General features: G+C 38.0%; 1 protein-coding gene across 2 annotated transcripts in view; it reads left to right on the top strand.

Annotated features, from left to right (window-relative positions):
* Positions 1–11,243, top strand: part of LOC306870095 (A disintegrin and metalloproteinase with thrombospondin motifs 3-like) — a 150,667-nt gene extending 139,424 nt beyond the window's left edge. The window contains exons 20-23 of one of the 2 annotated variants that reach the window (XM_079417165.1): positions 4,787–4,994; positions 7,029–7,146; positions 8,244–8,727; positions 8,815–11,241. In XM_079417165.1, coding sequence (XP_079273291.1) covers positions 4,787–4,994; positions 7,029–7,146; positions 8,244–8,725 — 808 coding nt within the window. In that variant the 3' untranslated portion in view covers positions 8,726–8,727; positions 8,815–11,241. Of the gene's footprint in view, positions 1–4,786; positions 4,995–7,028; positions 7,147–8,243 lie in introns of both variants that reach the window. The other variant, XM_079417166.1, reaches the window with a different exon arrangement.
* The last annotated feature ends 7,745 nt before the right edge of the window (positions 11,244–18,988 follow it).

Here is an 18,988-nt window from a genome sequence, read left to right as displayed (position 1 = left end):
GCATCCCAACTCAAAAGCAATAAATGTTCAGGAAGAGTGTTTTCAGGATTTTTTTAATATATATTTTATATAAAAATATGGCATGCAGCTTCAAACAATGGCATACATCTGTTCAAAATAATCGTTATTAATAATCGCGATTACAATCTCAAGGGAATAATTGACAATTATGATTTTTGTCATAATCGTGCAGCCCTACAAGGAATACAGGCAATTCACCCCAAATCCAGAAGGAGGCGCCTGCAGTAATGTAACGCTGTTTGATAACCACCAGCAGAAGAACAGCGAATGCCATGTAGCGCCATACGTATACCTTCTAGCCTTAACCGTGAGTTGCGCACTTGAAAACAAACCCCCCCCCCCCCCCAGACAGTGACCATGTGCTAATTCTGAATGTGTCTCTCACAAAGACTGACAAAGGAGCAGCAGCGGCTCGCCCATAGAGGGCGCTGGGGCGCCGACCTCCCTGCCAGTTTTTTATTTTTATTTATTTTTTTATTTAATAATAAGAAGTTTTTAATAATCTCTCATTTTGAAAAATGATCTGTGTTAATGACATGCTATTAATGGTTTTACTTTAGAATGTGTTTAGAACTCTCCAGAATGATATTTGCATTCACTTCATGTTGGTGTAGTAGTAGCCAATAGGCTGTCTTCCCTGGGCGCCAGTTCGCTCAGCCCTACAGTGCTGGAATTTAAGCCAATGCAGGTCTTGACGCTTACCTATTCCCCAAGGAGCACATGTGCTCCTAAGTCAAAAAATTTAGGAGCGCATTAAAAACATTTAGGGGCGCAATGCAAATTTTTCTAATTAGGTGTTTTAGCTTAATAAGGGGATACAAAGAGACATTTACAAGCACCATTATTTAATTTATCAGAATACAGAAAGTACACAAGGTTTTTAAATAATTTTACTTCAGACACTATTTAATAGGCTAATTATGTAACTAGTTATAATCCTATTAAACTGTGTCGGTATAAAATTTTCACAATAATCATTGAAGCTTTTGTCACGGTATATGTTTTTGTTTTTAAATCACAATATATAATTTCTAAGTGAAAAAAAGTGTCGTCCTAACAGGTTAAATAACTTTATTAAAGATAATTTACTAAAAGACTTTTATAAAAAATACATAAAAATATAAAGTAAACAAGTGTTTCAAGATTAGAGTGCAAAAGATTGTTCAAATGAACGAAAGAACAATAGGTAAGTAAGGTCCCATTTGTTAACATTAGTTAAAGCAGGTTAACATTAACTAAAAATGTGCAATAGCTAATTGTTGCAGTAGTTAATATTCTTTGTTAATGTTGATTAATAAAAAATACAACTATGTTAGTTAATGTTAGCTCCATTGAATTATATTAAGACAACTTTTGATTTTATAATGTATTATTAAAAGTTGAAATTAAGATAGCATTATTAATAAATGCAGTCATTGTTTTTTTCATGTTAACTAATGTAACTTGTGTTACTGAACAATAATAACGAATCAGTCGTTGATGTATAGATAGGCCCACTGTTCTCTATTATAGATCAGTGGATGGGCCATGTTTAGGTTAGAAAAAATGTTTGAAAATAAATAGCTCATTAAGTCTTTAAGTAAGAATTATTTGAGGCTATTGTGAAGATTAAAGCGAATATAAATATCTAAATGACTGAGTGTGAAACATTATTTACACAGTTTTAGGAAAATAGCGCAGCTGATTTGTTTACTGGGTTACCGGGGTAACGGCAGCGCCCTCTAGTGGCGAATGTGCGTCATTCAGCGCGTCTTCACTTTAACTTGCTCCGCTTTTCTTCTCATCTGTGCTCATTTAAATTAAACCGTTGCCTTTTTAAAGTTCTAAAGTAATCATATGAGGCTGCATCGCAATTTTTCCATAAATAAACAGAATAAATTAATACGTTTGTTATAGGCTACTGTATAAGTTAGGCTGTTTTGTATTTTGTTTTGTATTCGCACTTGCGCTCCTAAATACATTTTCCAGTTCGCACACATCTATTTTTAGTCGCAAATGCGAGTGAAATGCTCGCACTGTCGAGCCCTGCAATGGTTCCCCTGTTGCTACGCAAAAAAGTTTATATTTTGCCAATCATCGTCGTCGAATTTTATGGTTTAGGGGCGCTGAAAATATCGCCCCTAGTACCAAGATTAGAGCAGTGCACCTGCTGCGCGGGACATTTACCTCAGAGGAGTGCGAGTGCAGTATGGCAGCGACGGCGACGTCGAGTAGCATTAATGTAAATAAAAAAAAAAGAAAGAATTCTTAATTCAGATATTTTTGTTTAAAAACATTTTTTGTAAATTTTACTGATTTTAAATGGTTAACTTTTAAGGAATTAATTAGATTAATTATTACTCAATTCTAATTTGTTAAATGTATTTAATAATATTGCTTGTAATCTGTTGCCACAATTTTGAGTGAATATAGCGTATTCATTTTTATGCTGTCATTCTCTTACTCACTCAGTCTCTCTCACTCAGTCACACACCACGTTTCACACACATTTGCCATTAAAATAGTGATCTCAATAGGAATGTAACTGTATGTTTGCTTTGCTTTTTTTGTTTCGAAGTTCTGAGCTGGATTACTGTGTTTAATACTAGTTAAAATGTTAAAATAATTTTTCTTCTCATACTTGTTCTTCAAGAATTTTGTCCCACCCTTTCTTTGAGAGCCTTCTCTCTTTCTCTAGTATCAACACAGACTGTTATCCATTATCCAATTTGTCTACGGTGAACTTTAAAGATATGTAGTCTACAGCTGGGGATTGATTAAAGAACTAGATTGTTGTATTTCCTATAATAATTTATCGTTATGCTTTGCACTTTTTCTATCTGGACACGGAGCATAATAAACATGCAACTTGTTCATTATCATTACCTGTGAAACTGTTGATTTCTACATGGCAGTTCAAATAATATTGTCTTTTTAGACCATTGGTATTGACTGGTTTGAGTAATTTTATTGGTATAAGCAAGGGACATGGGTGGCCTAAAATGCACCAGAATGCAGGAAATCACATCTATGAAATTAAAATTTTTATGGGGGAGGAGCCCCCAGACCCCCCGCACAAACAGCCCCACCTAATATATTTTTCAGCAGCCGCCACTGCAAAGGAGTATACTTTAAAGGCTTGTGCACAGAACTGTTTGCGAAATGGAGCTTTGTGCTCGTGTATCCTACCTCTCTCATTCGGCACAAATCCAAATATTCCATAATATTTCCATATTTGCAATGTAACGTATCTGAATGCTAAACTATTATTTATTATGTAAATTATAGGCTTTGTACTTCAGTCGCGTTCCAACGGTGACACAGAGGTGGGCACGCTGATGTTTGGCTCACTGTATTTTATTTTGATAAAGTACCAACTGCGCTGTCAAGTTAGCAATGCTGGAACAGATGTGTGGGTTTTTTCTTTGTTTGTTTGTTTGTTTGTGTGTGTTTGTGTGTGTGTGTGTGTGTGTGTGTGTGCACGCGCGCTCCGGCGCAATCAATTCAACTGTTTCCTTATACCAGAAGAATCAACTTTAAACACTTATTGTCTTATTAATAATCACTGTATAAAAGGTCTGCTTTTATTTGTGTACACTCACAATGAAAAATAAATTTTATATAACACGTAATAATATTTAGTATTTTCACATCTAGGTGGAAAAATTGTAATTTGCACTACTGTCTGTTCAAAATAAATGAAAAGAAACTGAGCATAGTAGATTTTTTTCCCCTGTTGTACCGAAATAGTATCGAACTGTGACCCCCCAAACCGAGGTAGATAAAAAAAAAATATTTAAAGGGATAGTTCACCAAAAATGAAAAAAGAGAATGTTGGTCTCTATGGGTTTTTATCCCCACAATAGAAGTCAGTGGTCTGTTTTGGTGTCCATTGACTTCTGTTGTGTTTGCATTCAAAAAAACAACAACAAAAAACTACTGAGACATTTCTCAAGATATCTTCTTTAAAGAATGTAAGTCATCGAGGTTTAGAACTACATGAGGATCAGTAAATTGCCAATTTTTGTGTGAACTGTCCCTTTAGGTAGTAGTTAGATGCTTAGTTGTCTTTAATGCATTGTCAGTGTTAACCAGGTGCCATGTGTTCTGCTGTAGATATATTCTTAATGACTGTAGGATTGGTCTTGAGGTTTATGAAGGAGCTACAGATGCGTTCATCAGCCAAGCATTTACATTCTCTGCTCACATTCTGGGCGCTAAATAGTCCACCTGATTAATTTTATCCGACACAGATTTGCTAGCAGCTGGTCTGTCTTGAGACGAGGAATAATAAATGGAAGCTCCTTCTGTTTAAGCAGGAAATGTGTTGTGCAGTGAAATGGGGCAGATCTGTGAATGATAACAATAATCAGACAGATAAGGAAAACTGAAAACTGCTGAGAAATTTTGTTAGAATTATTCACATTTTGAACATAGCATTCTTCTTGTCTGTATTTCTTCTCAAATTCATGAATTATAATTTTGGTTTCTAAAAAATAGAGATTGAGATGATTATCACGGTCTCATTTGACGGTGGACAATTTTTCTTTTCTTTCGTAGAAACTCATACAGGTTTGAAACAACTTGAGTAAATGATGACAATTTAAATTTTTGGGTGAACTATCGCTTTTAAGGTGTGCTATAAATGAATAGCACTGATAACATCTGTTGTGATAGATGTTGAGACAGTATTTTCATTTGTAACTAAATAGAGATTTAGACATGGAAACAGTATTCGATACATCACACCTTAACAAGCAGATTAAACCCCATTGTCTGCTGACAGATGGATCACAGAGGAGTGGGAACACTGCACTAAAACCTGTGGAAGCTTGGGATACCAAATCCGCACTGTGCGCTGTGTCCAGTTCCTTCATGAAGGCACAAACCGCTCCATCCACAGCAAGTACTGCAGTGGGGAAAAGCCTGAGATCAGGAGACCATGTAACCGAGTTCCCTGCCCATCCCAATGGAGAACCGGGGCCTGGTCAGAGGTATGTTTTCTTAAGATCACATGATGTTTTGTTGCAATAAATACAAAAGTGGATTTTTAGAGTAGCATTTTGGGAAAGTGAAAAGATTGGTTCAATTATATTTTGCAAAGCTTGAAATAATTGTAAGATTACAAAGTCGTATTTAAAGAATGTTTTTACCACATCAGAGGGATTGTTTTTTGTTTTTTTTCTGTCTAGAAACACCTGGGGAAAAACAAATTAGCACTAATTTGCTTTCAGTTTGTACTTTTCACCTTGAAATTAAAATCATTCTTCCTGCACTGATGTCCAAGTGAGGTCTGACATTTCAATTGATTTTGTCAATATTGGTCTTAAAATTCACCCTGTGGGATTGTTTGATGACAGTGACCTCATTACCCAACTGTGTAAGAATTTGAAGCTAAAATCCAGCTTTGGTTCTTTTTTTTGGAAGCTTTTGATGAGCTTTTGTCTTAACCAGCCATGATCACAGCAAGCATCAGGACATTGATCTCTCTGTTTCTGCTTCTGAAGTGTCACAATTTGTGGCCACATCCACTTTGAAATCTCATTGGTCTAAAGATTCGCTTCTTATAAAGATACATTAAATGACATTTTATTAACAAGGTTCGGGAGGAGCACGATCAGATAATCAGTCTGGCCCCGGTGGAGCTCGTCAGCTAATCACCTTAACAAGCACATCAGGTGTATATACACAGCCAACTCACCTCTGTTCTATGACAGTTTTACAGCATCCCACCTCCACCCCAACTTCTCACTCTTAATCTAATGTCAACCCATTCTTGAGTGGGGGGTTCTCTGGATTCGGGCTCTATTCCGAGTGTCAAAATAATCAGGGGCGTAGAATTAGGGGGGACGCAAGGGACGTGTCCCTACCAATATCCAGCGACTACCAAACTGTCCCTAGCAATAATTTTGACCAAACAATTAAATATATTTAGGCTATATGTTTTTGTAATTTCAGATGCATCTGAAAGGTCATGCCATTTGAAATGACCTTTCCATACCTAAGAAATTAAAATAAATACGTTAGAAAACTGCGTGCTTTCAAGGACGTGCATTTAATGGGAGGAATTGTAGTCGCACACCGGACGAGAAGCGCAGTGTCACATTTAGAACAACTCACATGTATTGCACCTAATTCAAGAGAGCAGTCTAAACAGTAAATATAAAAGTTCACTTCAGGAAATAACAAAGGTGCGTTGATGAGTTTGAAGTACGGTGTTTGACAAAACAGAGCAAATGGAAAGAGTAAGTGTGACCTATGGCTATTAGATACAGACAGAAAGACAAACGTTGTGCGGAAAGATACACAATCTTCCAGCCTAGGATAAAGTCATTATGAACATTAACAATAATTTGGGACAAACATAATGTGGATTTTATGGTAAACTATGTAAGTGGCACTCTGTCGTGCTGCAGTATTTGGAACGTGTGTCCTGAGTCGCCTCAGTGGACAGTCTTTAACTTTAAATTAATGTTGTTCAACTGAATGTAAAAACCAAACTGGTAGCTGAAATATCCACATAATAAAAAACAACACTGAAATAAGAGCATGCAGTTTATCTGTCAATCAAATGTGCATGAAAGTTCCGCTACTACAGCAACAGTAGTTTTCTTTCAGAATCATCCTGGGTCGATTAATATTAAAATAAAGTGATGCGTGATAAAGACACCCAGCGCTCTGATGCTGAAGTTGTGTAATTGTTTGTTAAACATATTAATAAAAAAAATAAAAAAACTGTATATGAATTATGAATATGTTGGCTACCATAAGCTATAAATAAAGACGTCAGGTGACATTGTTGTCAAAGGTCTATCAAAAATGCTGGTTATTGTGGGGGGGGGGGTTGTGGTGTTGGGTTTATGTTCCCACCAATGTCAAAACAAACCTACGCCCTTGCAAAATATTATTCTGTTCTCCTCTGGCCTGAAGAAACCAGCAGTTTTAATTCTAGCCTGCAACATGTATATTAATGTGTTTGTGTATTTATCTGTAGTGTGGCTCCCCTAACCATCTTACTTATCTCTCAGTGCTCAGTGTCCTGTGGAGAAGGTGTGGCACGACGTCTGGTCACTTGTCGTATTGGAGATCAATGCACCGGTGAGAAGCCCGAGCTGCACAAGCCCTGCAGGCCAGGACCCTGCCATGGTAAGAAGACATTGCAAACCCTGAAACACAAAGCAGAGAATTGGTTTTGTGCAGAAAGCAGCACAGGGACAAAACATTTATGGTTTCTTGAACGGCTGAACTGTTCATGTTATTCATTTAACACAAGCAAGCTTGTTAAAGAGAATGGAAAATATTGCACAATGCACAAATTCATCTACACTGATGACATTATTCATGGTGCTCTTAACCACAGTTAATTTACCAGAATGCTTTTGTGGTCTGTGAACTTCTCACCTTCTCTCTGGAGGAGCTTGTTTTCCCCATCTCAGTTGACTGTTGAGAGCTTTTATTTAGACACACATTACATATGAGAAAGCTATTAATTAGGTCACGTAATGCCTACAAGCTTGGAATGAACATGAGGTTTTGGCAGTATTTCTTGTTTATGAATAGTATACTCTTTTTCAGCATTTCTTCCCAAAGCCAGACTTTTGCTTTTCAAACCCCATGAGCTATAAATTGTACATTTATCTTTGTTTTTAATGCAACATTTTTTACTGTGGTGATGTGTAGTGACTATAGTACCGAACAATCACAGCTTCTTTATAAACATGAAAGCCTGACTTTGTTGGTGGCTCACTGTCTGGCCAACTGAGGTTTTGGTATGGAGATAAAGGTTCGGATCATAATCTTTCAGTCGAAGTACAGCACACTGTGAGTGTATATTAGCATCATTTGTTGTTTGATTTTGGGCTCTGAATGTGCTTTTGGACCCAGAATCTTAGATATGCAACAACAGACTAAACAAAAAGAATGACCAGGATAATGTTAAAAAATGACAGAAAGTTATACTAATTTGAAATGGCATGAGGGTGAGTAAATCATAACAAACTGGGTGAACTCCCACTGTGGTCAGAATTATTAGGTAAAATGTCATAATTTCCCATGGGCAATCTATTTTACTGTATGTAAAGAGACATAGTTTCTTCAGTATTTGGTAATATTGATGATGTAAAGACCTATGTATTCAACAACAACAACAAACAAAAATACTGAAATGTGGAAATTTTCTGCGAGGGGAAAAAAAAAAACTGCTTAAAATGGCACAGAATAAAAGCCTTCTGCTTCTCTGACAGATGAGCCATGCGGAGGAGACAAGTCCATATTCTGTCAGATGGAGGTTCTGGCTCGTTATTGCTCGATACCAGGTTACAACAAGCTCTGCTGTGAATCCTGCAGTAAGCGAAGTGGCACTTTTGCTCCTCTTCTGCACGAAGCTGCTAAGACAGAAGAGGAACTTCGCTTCGGTTCAGCCTCCCAACTTCTGGAGACACTCTCAGCCTCTGTAAATGGAACTCTGAAAGTCCCACAGCTACTACACCAGCAGGGATCCTCATCACAAGGCCAATTTTCCAAGCAGACCGCCACTCCCCCGCCTCGCAAACTCAATACAGAGAACAGCAAGACTCAAAAGCGCCTCAAACTCGGCACAAGGAATCTGCCTGCAATGAAGATCCATAGCTCGTGGGATGAGGATGCCACTAAAGATGCGCCATGGCAGCTGGAAAGTTTCGAAGAGAGTCAGTGGCCAACAGCATCATCCGAGGTGGAGAGATGAAGGCTAGTTTGTCTCTTCTTTTTTCCTCTGGACTCTCTCTTATTTGTTTGTCGTAGACATAGACATTTAACATTCATCTTTCCCTTCAGATCATCCTCAAGATATTTAAAAGCAAGAGAGAGTAAAGTGCTGGTTCACTTTCAAATGTTCTCACTTCCCCCGCCTACAGTATTTGTTTTGAATACACACTTGTCAATCACACACTGTTGTGATGGGGAACGTGCCAAACAAGTTCTTACGATGATCCTCTCAGCAGCCTGGTCTATGGGGGTATGGTGCACGTACATGAAGAGACTCCGGTGGTACTCGTGAGGAAACGCTTGTAGTTGTATCAAACTTCACAATCTTTGCGGTTTTATTTTTACCAGCTCCAAACATGTTTGACCAATTAATATTTATGAACGTTCCTGTAAATACTGTATATGGAAAATGTCAGTATTATTTTTACAAAAATACAAACTGAGGATTTTTAAAATAAGAGATTCAGGAGCATTATCAGAGCTTTTTATATTAAGAACAATTTCATAATATGTTAGGAAATGTGCTATCAGCCATGAGTTCAGCACTGAAATATATATATTCCAAAATGGTGTGAGCCCCAGGAACAAACATCAGTGAAATTAAAATAGCCATAAAATATTTATTTTTCATTCCAAGATTATTTCATTCATGAATCAGCCTTTCAGCAAGTCATCGATCAAATGAAGTCTCATAGACTGTGAAAACTGACAGTTTTTTGTTTTGTTTTGTTTTGTTTTCCTCCTCATTTTGCCATGATGTTGAGACTTGACTCTTAAGGCCGGGACACACCAAGTGTCTTTTTACCATTTTGAATATCAGTTACGTTGATAACTTTCTTCTTTTTAAGCGGCTCATGTTGTTATGATGATATTCACATATTGGAATGCTTGGGTAAGATCAGGTAACATTAGTACAGTCTTCTGTCTGTACCGCCTTCATTTACTAATTTGTTTTCATCACTTTCACTTTAATTCTCTGGCACTGACTCATTCGCGAAACTAGACATCCAATCAGAGTTCTCACTTTCCCCGACGGCCCCAATGGTCCCGACGCCGATTCAACATGTTCAAACTCCTGCCGACGTGAGCCCGATAAAAGCCGACGTGTTTAACACAATAAACAAACTAGCCCGACAGACATGCGCCGATGACCGACCGTTGGCTTGGTGTGTCTCTGCCTTTAAAAATTCACCCTTGCAGCCAGAAGTTTGTTTGGCCAACAATAAAATTGAGTGTGAACACCATGTCAAGCAGCTTCTCCAGGATGTAAGAGACCCATTATATATATTATGAGATGAATTTGAGGTTTAAGGCCAGATTTGAAGGAGTAAAGCTGGACTTTCTGGAGATCTTATACTGTGAGGCACTGCACAAGATTATCTAACTTGTCTGAAAGAGAGGAAAGCTATTTATTTTTAATTATTAAGGTTTATATCACAACCACAATGCATCTGACTGCAATACCAAGGAAACCAGTTAAGCCAGGCTCACACTACATGATTTTTGGCCCATTTCCACTGTCTGCGACAAAACCCCTGGACCCCACTGTCAGTGTTGTTGTGTAGTATGCACGCAGCATGACAAGATGACAACAGATGAAAAGAAATCTTGTTGTGTAGTGTGAGCAACACAATGATTCGGCTTGTCTTTCAATCATGTAGTGTCAGCTTGCCAGTGGTGTTATGCTGTTCATAACTGTACACACACGGTCACCTGTGTGCCACCGTAAAGCTATTGTATATTCCATTGAGAACTTAAGAGTATTTATTACGATTCAAAGTTCAACATCATGTCATATGTGCAGCATTATCTGTCATTTCAGACAAAAAAATACAGACTCCCATTGAGTATTAAGAGTAGTTCCTAAAAGTAGACATTTGAATAACTTTATTGTTGTTGTTTTAACTGCCATTTTAGATACAATAAGACACATGCTAGGTTTTTGAGATGTTAAAAGGGAAAGCTGTTTCACGGCTGTTTTAGAATAGACAAATTGTAGAGAAAATCCTAAACAAAGCTGTTATTTACAGTGATTCACATTGTCCTTCATCCACAAATCCCCCAATCCTGCACGAAACTGTTTTTGCAGTTAATTCGTAGCTTAAAAAAAAGAATAGACAATAATTGTATCTGCATACAGATAGTGTCAGTTGTCGTTGAACACAAAAAAAGCTTTCATTTTATTGTCGTTCACTTTCTGTTAATAAATTGTTGCTAATATTATCAACAAGCTTTCAGAGACGAAAGAATGCAAGATAGCAGAAGTTAATTTGACAATCCCTAAGCCACAGACAGACAACCAAGTTCAACACAATTCCAGGTTCATGTAAGTGTAAATTGTTGTTCTGGCTTACAAAGAAACTTTCAGTTGCTAACCGCTTGCAGTCATTTCTTTTTGTTTTAATTTTTTATTTTGTTAGTTGTAATGGAAGTGTACACTACTGAAGCTGTTTGTTGTAATGGGGAGCACATAGCAATAAAGAAAGTAATAAACGCCACACTGTCTCTTGAGAGTATTTTTAAGGTTTGCTTTATTTTTTTCATCAAAGGTGAACTAATATTTTCTCCTTTTCACTACTAAGCCCTTATAAAACTCTTTACACTAAAAATCCATGATTATAATCATAATCTTAAAAACGGTGTCTTCCAATGTGTTTGTGAAAACAGCAAAAGCTTATTGCATACAGTAGTGTGTATTTAATACAAAAAATCCTACTAAATGTATTATATAAATCCTGATATCAAATGTATAGTGAGATACCGAGGCTCTAAGTCTGTCTTTAAGTTTGCACCATTGTTCTCCTGACAACTCCAAATGCACTGAAATTGCTCTTAATTAAAATGTATTTTGTTGTGTCATAATGGATGCTCATATGGACTTCTCTATAGAAGTAAATTATTTTACTTAGGCCATACATTTTATTACAGCATTCAATTGCTTGAGAGCACTTCCCTGGTGCTGTATATGGTGTTCATATAAAAGTATAATTTGGGCTTCCAATTAATTTTCCAGCTCACCGTACCTTCAGGCGAAAAATTGCTACAGTATATTATGAAATGCTCTAATTTCTGTAAAGACCCATTCAGATTAATAGGATAAACTTGGACATTCATTATTTTCCAAATGGCATTTAAAGATCACTAAGGTCATTGCAATTTTACATAAAAGGGCATTCTAAATAAAATACATTTCAGTATGATATTGCAGAATCCACTTGTATAAAAGCAACCTATCCAATAATCACAATAATTGTAATAACTTTTCAGTTTATACAGTACTTTACTTGTACTATACAGCAGATGAGGAATATAAGTCATTTTCACTGGCAATTTTGGAGTAGATTGTTCAAAACTGTTGCATATTTGACAAGCTATTCAGCCTAGAAGACTATTTTTTAAGCTACCCATCCTGGTACACGTTTTTGCCTTGATTACTGCAACTTGCAACTCAACTCGCCTCCCATCATGCCAGACTACTGCAGTTCAAATATTTATGCACACTCAGTGCATTACATCATTTTAATTACAATATCCAAACTTATATTTAGGACCTTCCCCAAAGGACTGGAATTCAGCATAACTACTACAGTTTGCCTTCTCATGCCTCACGCACAACCCCATTACAAGGTTCACCACATTGCTGCCCTCGTACTCAAATGGTCAAATATTTCCACTTTTAATCTTTTAGTTTTTTTTAATAACTGCTTACCATATATTGTCTATAGCAGTATCTCACATAAAAAAATAATTTAATGTTGAATGTATGCATTGAATGTACCTCAAAATCTATCCAGAAAAAAATATGCAAGTATGAAACGCATGTAATCTGCCCATCTGGCCAATTAAGAAGAGATCAAAGTCCACCATAAAAATAAAACAATAGGGAGGAAGCATCCATTGACAGATGACTTCAAAATTGAACATGTTCCTTTAAGCACTATAGTTGACACAAACCTAAGAGCACATTACACTAAAAGCTGCTCCTATCAAGCATAGAAAAAAAAGTTAAAAATAGCACAAATGTGTTATAATCTGTTTGAGCACTCAGATGATTCATCTGCAATCAGAATAGACACTCCACACTCAAGTTGTGATCAAAGGTGGTCTGTCAAAAATGACCCATAATTATATATAATATTGTCTGGAATACTGATATTAGGTCTGTCACGATATCAGATTTTTCACTACACGATTATCGTGGCCAAAAGAATTCACAGTAATTAATGACATATTGCAATTTCTGTAGAAATCTTGAGAAAAATGGCATAAATAATGCTATTAGACAAATTCAAATTTGTTCATTTATGTATTAATTTATTTAGTGCCAATTCAGCAGACCACTGCATACAAAAGGAACAATTACACTTAACAGAGACTAAAATGCAAATCATTTTTAGTTTAGCATGAGTGATGGGTGCTTTTGAAGCACTGCTTTTTAAAAATTTGAAATAAAAGAACACGTTATAGAGACACTGTTAATTAATGTTTAATGGTATTTTGAGAATTTGTTGATTGCATTAATAATGCTTTTTTAATATGCTTTCAATAAAACATTTGCAATTTAGTTTTGCCTTTTGGTGTTTTGAGCATTTTGTAAAGCAATTGGTTCAAATTGATTCAAAGCTTCAAAAGGTTTTGTTTGTCCCATTACTACTTTGTACATCATCAAAGTACAGCAGTATATGAGAATGACAGCATACTTATACTCCGATCTCAAGTTAAAGCATCAGTCAAGTGTTTGAAATAACTTGCTGCTAAGAACTGGAGTGACTTCACAAAATGAGGCATAAATTATCACTGAATACAATTTAAATTATATAAAATATATATATAAATATATTGCATTATAACCACACATATACAGATAAACTATATAGTTTGTTATGATGTGTTAATTTTCTAAACTGTCAATAGTGAAAACATTTCTGTCTGCATTTTATTCAGCTCCAGCTGGATGCCTTTTTCCATATTCACTTGTTTCATGTAGGAGATTTACAACATGTACTTTTCATTTTATTGCTTATGGTTATCGCTGTATATTGCGACACCCCAAATGAACACAATAACAATATTTCCCCTTCAGGAACTCCAGCTGTGTCAGAAAATGCTAGGGGAAAGCCTTCAGCGATACCATGCTCTGAATCATGTGTAATCAGTCCAATCGATGGGCGAGACGTCTCGCCCAGTGACGTAACAACCAGGAAGCTTAAAAGCATGTGAGGTGCGACCGGCGTCAGCTTTCTGTCATTCAGCAAAGCTCTGTGTGTGTCAGTCACGATTTATGTTCTGTGAGTCTTATTTACTGTTGTCTGTCAAGTTACACCAAGCATTCAGCAACGTGAAGCTCCAGCATGTCTAAAGCAAAAGAAAACACAAATAAGGGCAAAAGTAGATCACGTTATATCCTCCCTGCCCACGCTACATCATGAGCGGAATACACACAGTTTGTGCGTGGTCTGCTTGGGAGCACGTTCCTCACGGTGCTGGCCCCACTTCCGCCGAGGCGGAGCGGCAGCTGCACTCGTGGGGTTCGCAGCTGGATCGGGTGGAGGGAATAGAGACAGGCAAGTCCCTATCTTCTTCCTCACCTGCCAGATCCACTGCCCGCTCTCTGGGATCGGAAGCCCGTTCTACAGTTTCTTCCCCACGGGGAGCAGGCTTGGCGCTCCTCCTATCTTCCTCCGAGGAGGTTGATGTGGAGAGCGTCGAGGATTCGCCTCCCCAGTCCCCCGTCCATGGCAGCTCTGGTGGCGGCACAGAGGCATCTGTGGGTTGACCCTGTCCGATATAAAAGAGAAGGATAGGGTCTTCTTCATGGATGCCCCGCTTGCGCCTTCTGGTCTGCTCGGCGACGCCATCAGTTCCGTCGTCGACAGATACCAGGAGTCTCGTAAACAGGCGGTGGCGTTTCAGCGGTTTCTCTTTCGCCGTTCTATAGCTCTGGGGGCTGCTGGGTGGGAGCAGCCCCAGCCATGTACCAGCTCCTCATACAGGGAGGTTCAAAAACAAAGCATTGCCTCTCGCGTTTCCCCGCAAAGGGACCGAGGTCGGTGGCGCCCTAAGTCTGGGGCTTCTAAGGCAAGGCCCGATCTGAGGGTCGTGCTTCAGTCTAGGAAGCACTCAACGAAGCGGTCCTGACATCTGTAAGTCCTGGACTGCTAAGGGTGGCCCCTACTGGGAAAGAGCGGGGTGCACCGCATTACACGGTGTCCAACGTGATACCATAGGGCAGTCGTGGCCTAATGGATAGAGAGTCGGACTTGTAACCTACAGATCTTGGGTTCGAGGGATTGTACGTGTCCAGTGCGAGCAGAGCAGCCCTGTGGAGAAGGGCGGACCAACTGCTTTTTTGCTATGGTCCCCCTAAGAGAGGTCATCCTGTTTCCAAGCAGACCCTCAGCCGGTGGATAGTGGATGCCATAACTGTTGCCACATTCGTCAGGTTCTGTGACCCAGATTTGCGAGCCACTCCAGGCTCTTCTGTTCTCTTGCCATAGCTGTGCTCTTGCACACTAGGCAAGGATTTGCAAGCCTGGCAGCAAAGGACATCTCGTTCCCCTAGCATTTTCCGACGCAGCTCAAGTTCCTAAAGGGGAACGTACCAGGTTACATATGTAACCATGGGTCCCCGAGGGAAAAAGACGCTGCGTCTCAAGGCCATACTTCCGGCATCCCTACTAGAGCTTGCTTCATTCCTAGACGCACCTCACATGCTTTTAAGCTTCCTGGTTGTTACGTCACCCGCCCGTGACGTCTCGCCCATTGATTGGACTGATTGCACATATGATTCAGAGCATGGTATCGCTGAAGGCGTTCCCCTAGCTTTTCCCGACGCAGCGTGTCGTTCCCTCGGGGAACCATAGTTGCATACATAACCTGGGAAGTTAATTTTTAAACATCATGATTATTGTCAGTACTGTGTGTATACACAAGCAAACACAGCATATATGAATTTATTTCCTAACCTGTCCACGGCAGTAAGACATTATTAACCTTGTTGCTTCGAAATGTAGCTGAGCTCAGATAGAGGAAAATTGGCAAGGTGAGATTTGTCTCACCCAAAATGAAAACCTAACAGCACCATGTTTTATCTTTAGCCCTGTATCCAATATCCTGCTGAGCTCTGAGAACACATACTGATGTTTTATCTGCTGTAGAAGTGACAAATATGGTTACACAATATCTTGCTGAAATGTTTTAGCCTATAGCCGTGAGACATACTTTTAATTGATTTTCTATTATTCACAACAATGTCCTGCACAAAGGCTGCTGATTAGAAATCACTATCAGTGAAATTGCTGCCTATAAACATCTCTTCTATTGGACTAATTCCTGCAAAGCCCTCGACTCAAGGAACCACACCAACATATATTATCTCCATAAGGATGGGTGTTCACAGTGTGAACATGATTGCCTAGTAAAAACTATTAAAATTTGTATTTAAAGTTAATTATTTGATCAAACTGGAGCTGATATGAATGGCCATTACAATATATAATGCTTTAAAATAAATTGTTCAAATTATTCTCACAGTCCTTCTCCTTGTCTTGAGTGATTTAAAATGTAAGAAATTTGAGTTTAGCGGGCCTATTGCAAATGTTTCTGGTTTTCTAAACATCTCATGTTCTGCAGTGATCAAGTATATTGAGAGGACTCATAAAAATATAAATGCAATTCTGTTCATTTGTCATTTCTTGTGTTACAAGCCCTCTTGTGTTCTCACAACAAGGTTAAATATGTGTAAATGTAAACATGCAGTAGCTCTGCAGATGTATGCAAATCTCCTGCCCATGTTCTCTGAGGGCTGATATATTTTTTGTGCGTCCTAGCTTCTTCACTGACCAGGGCCTGCGTTGAATGCTATTGTGCTCTTTGCTGTACCTCATTCAGTGACGGTTCCTCAGTGAGAGTGAAAGAATGCTGAGTGGAGTGTCTGCGGTTGAGAGATAAGCCCAGATCCTTGAGCAAAGTTTCCCAATGCACACTGTTGTACTACAAAAAATAGGAATCCTTTTTTACTCATTTAAATCAGGGGTGTCAAAGTCATTTTTAGGTCTCGGCTGGTTTGGACTAAATGTCACCATATAGGACGCGAGTGTGTGCCAAATACACACTTCTGGAGCTAATAAAGTCCAACTTGTTCAACTTGATGCTGCCTCCATAACTATTATTGGTATAAAAGCAACAAAGCCTTTGGATTACCTCATGCCACATGCAAAACTAGAAATATCAATCAAACAAGTAAACCAGATAATTTTCGCTTTGAAAATGAACTTTCCTCTCGAATAAATTTAGAAAGCACTTCATCAGTACTGCAGTGATATATAATAATCAGAGGAGACTTGGAAACAACTGTGAAATTCACTTACTCATTTTCTGTGCCTGTCAGTACTGCTGTGAGTAACTTGCACCATTTTAATTTTAATATTTTTTTATTCTAATTTTAATATTAAATTCCCAACAGCTTCTTTTTGTAATTTTGATACATGGAATTCCAGTGCCATAGGCAGAGAAGAAAACTGTAAATAGTAGGACACATGAAGACGTGATATGAACTTCCCACAATAATGATAGTCAGGTCCAATTATATTACTGTAACTAATGTACTCAAAAGTTAGGAGAATAATTGAGAATCCCTCAATATTTCTATATTCTATATAGTAATATTTCTCTCCCACGATCCCTAGATTCAGGGAGTAATGTATTATATAAGTACCAGGGGAGTAAAAGTGAATCACACCAAACGAGGCAGTCAATATCCTAAATCATTTTATTCTCCTTATATTACAATCCAGTTTTTATCTCATTTCCTGCAATATTTATTAAATTTATTTTGCTCTTTTGAAAGCAAAAAAAAATTCCTTTTAGATCTGAACATCCGTCCATTAAAAATCCTCAGACAGACACATGCCATGACAAATTCAGAATGCTGTGCTCTGTTGAATCCTGTTCCATTCACCACATCAGACTCCTGCTGTCTGTGTCTCAAGTGTCTTATGCTTCAGCAGTCCCGGTCTGCTAAATTAATGAAACGCAATAAAACAAAGCCATCAGAAAAGGACTGCTGATGTTCATCCCAGCATTCCTCAGATTTTAGTGCTGTAATTTGCAATTTATTGGATGGGAGAGAGAGGACATTATTAAGGCTCAGTGGCAGACGTAAATTAGGTGGAAAAAACCCCAAAAACAAATCAAAGGCAAGAATCAAAAGTTGTCCTGTAATTTTTCATATGATTTTAGGTGAATTTCATGACACCGAAAATTGTACTAAACATACAAAAGACTACACAAGACCTAAAAGCCTCCTCAATTGTATGAGTACAGTGTTTTTTATGTGCACAATATCTCTTTAGGAAAGATCTTATTGATCTTATCAAAGGCCCAGAGTATCAAACAGACCATCATCTGGTGGTAAAGAGACTACACAGTTATACCTTTCTTAAAGAAAAGGAGATTAAAGGTCTGCTGCTGACGGATTGCACTCCTCCATTTACCTTTGAACCAAGAAGAGATCCTCTTGTGTTCAAAACATCATAATTATTGATGACTGTGTATAATCAGCCATTTCTTGTTGCTAGACATCTTTTCCCAGTGAGCTCACTTACAGCTTACTTCCTCATCTGTAATGGAAGTAATCTGAAACTCATTAAACATATGGATGAAAACTTCAAACCAACATGCACTGTTTTAGACTATTTTAAGTAAAACTATATTTTGGAAATAATACATACAAAAACAGCAACTTTTGAGAGAACTCATGAACCATGGATAATGTGTTGCAAATTAGCTCAAAGTGAGATGAACATAATCATAACGGGTTGTTATCAATTATATATTCATTAACTGTAGCATTAATAGTACAATAAAATGATTTGTTCGTCCGCAGTACAGACAGTTTTAATCGTCTATTGACTCTAAGGAAAATTATTTCTCTGGCCACGAAAAATTAATTTCCTAACTAATACATCAATCATAGAGCATGTAACAAAACCGGAACGTTGAAGTGACCTTCTGTGAGCCGCAGACACAGACAATCAAGTGTGAATACATATGGATGTTTATTAAACTACACTACAGGGGAACATGTAACATTGAACTAAACACAAACATACACACATTAAACATAGATGCCAACACAAGGAAGGCATGGAGAGAGAGAGAGCGCTCGCGCGCAAGAGAGAGCATAATGGCAGGATTTGCATATCAGCTAAACACAACCTGTTAGAACCATCAAAGAATTACA

Source organism: Barbus barbus, assembly GCF_936440315.1.
Source record: "Barbus barbus genome assembly, chromosome: 5".
Taxonomy (NCBI): Eukaryota; Metazoa; Chordata; class Actinopteri; order Cypriniformes; family Cyprinidae; genus Barbus; species Barbus barbus.
This window is presented reverse-complemented; position numbering and strand designations above follow the sequence as displayed.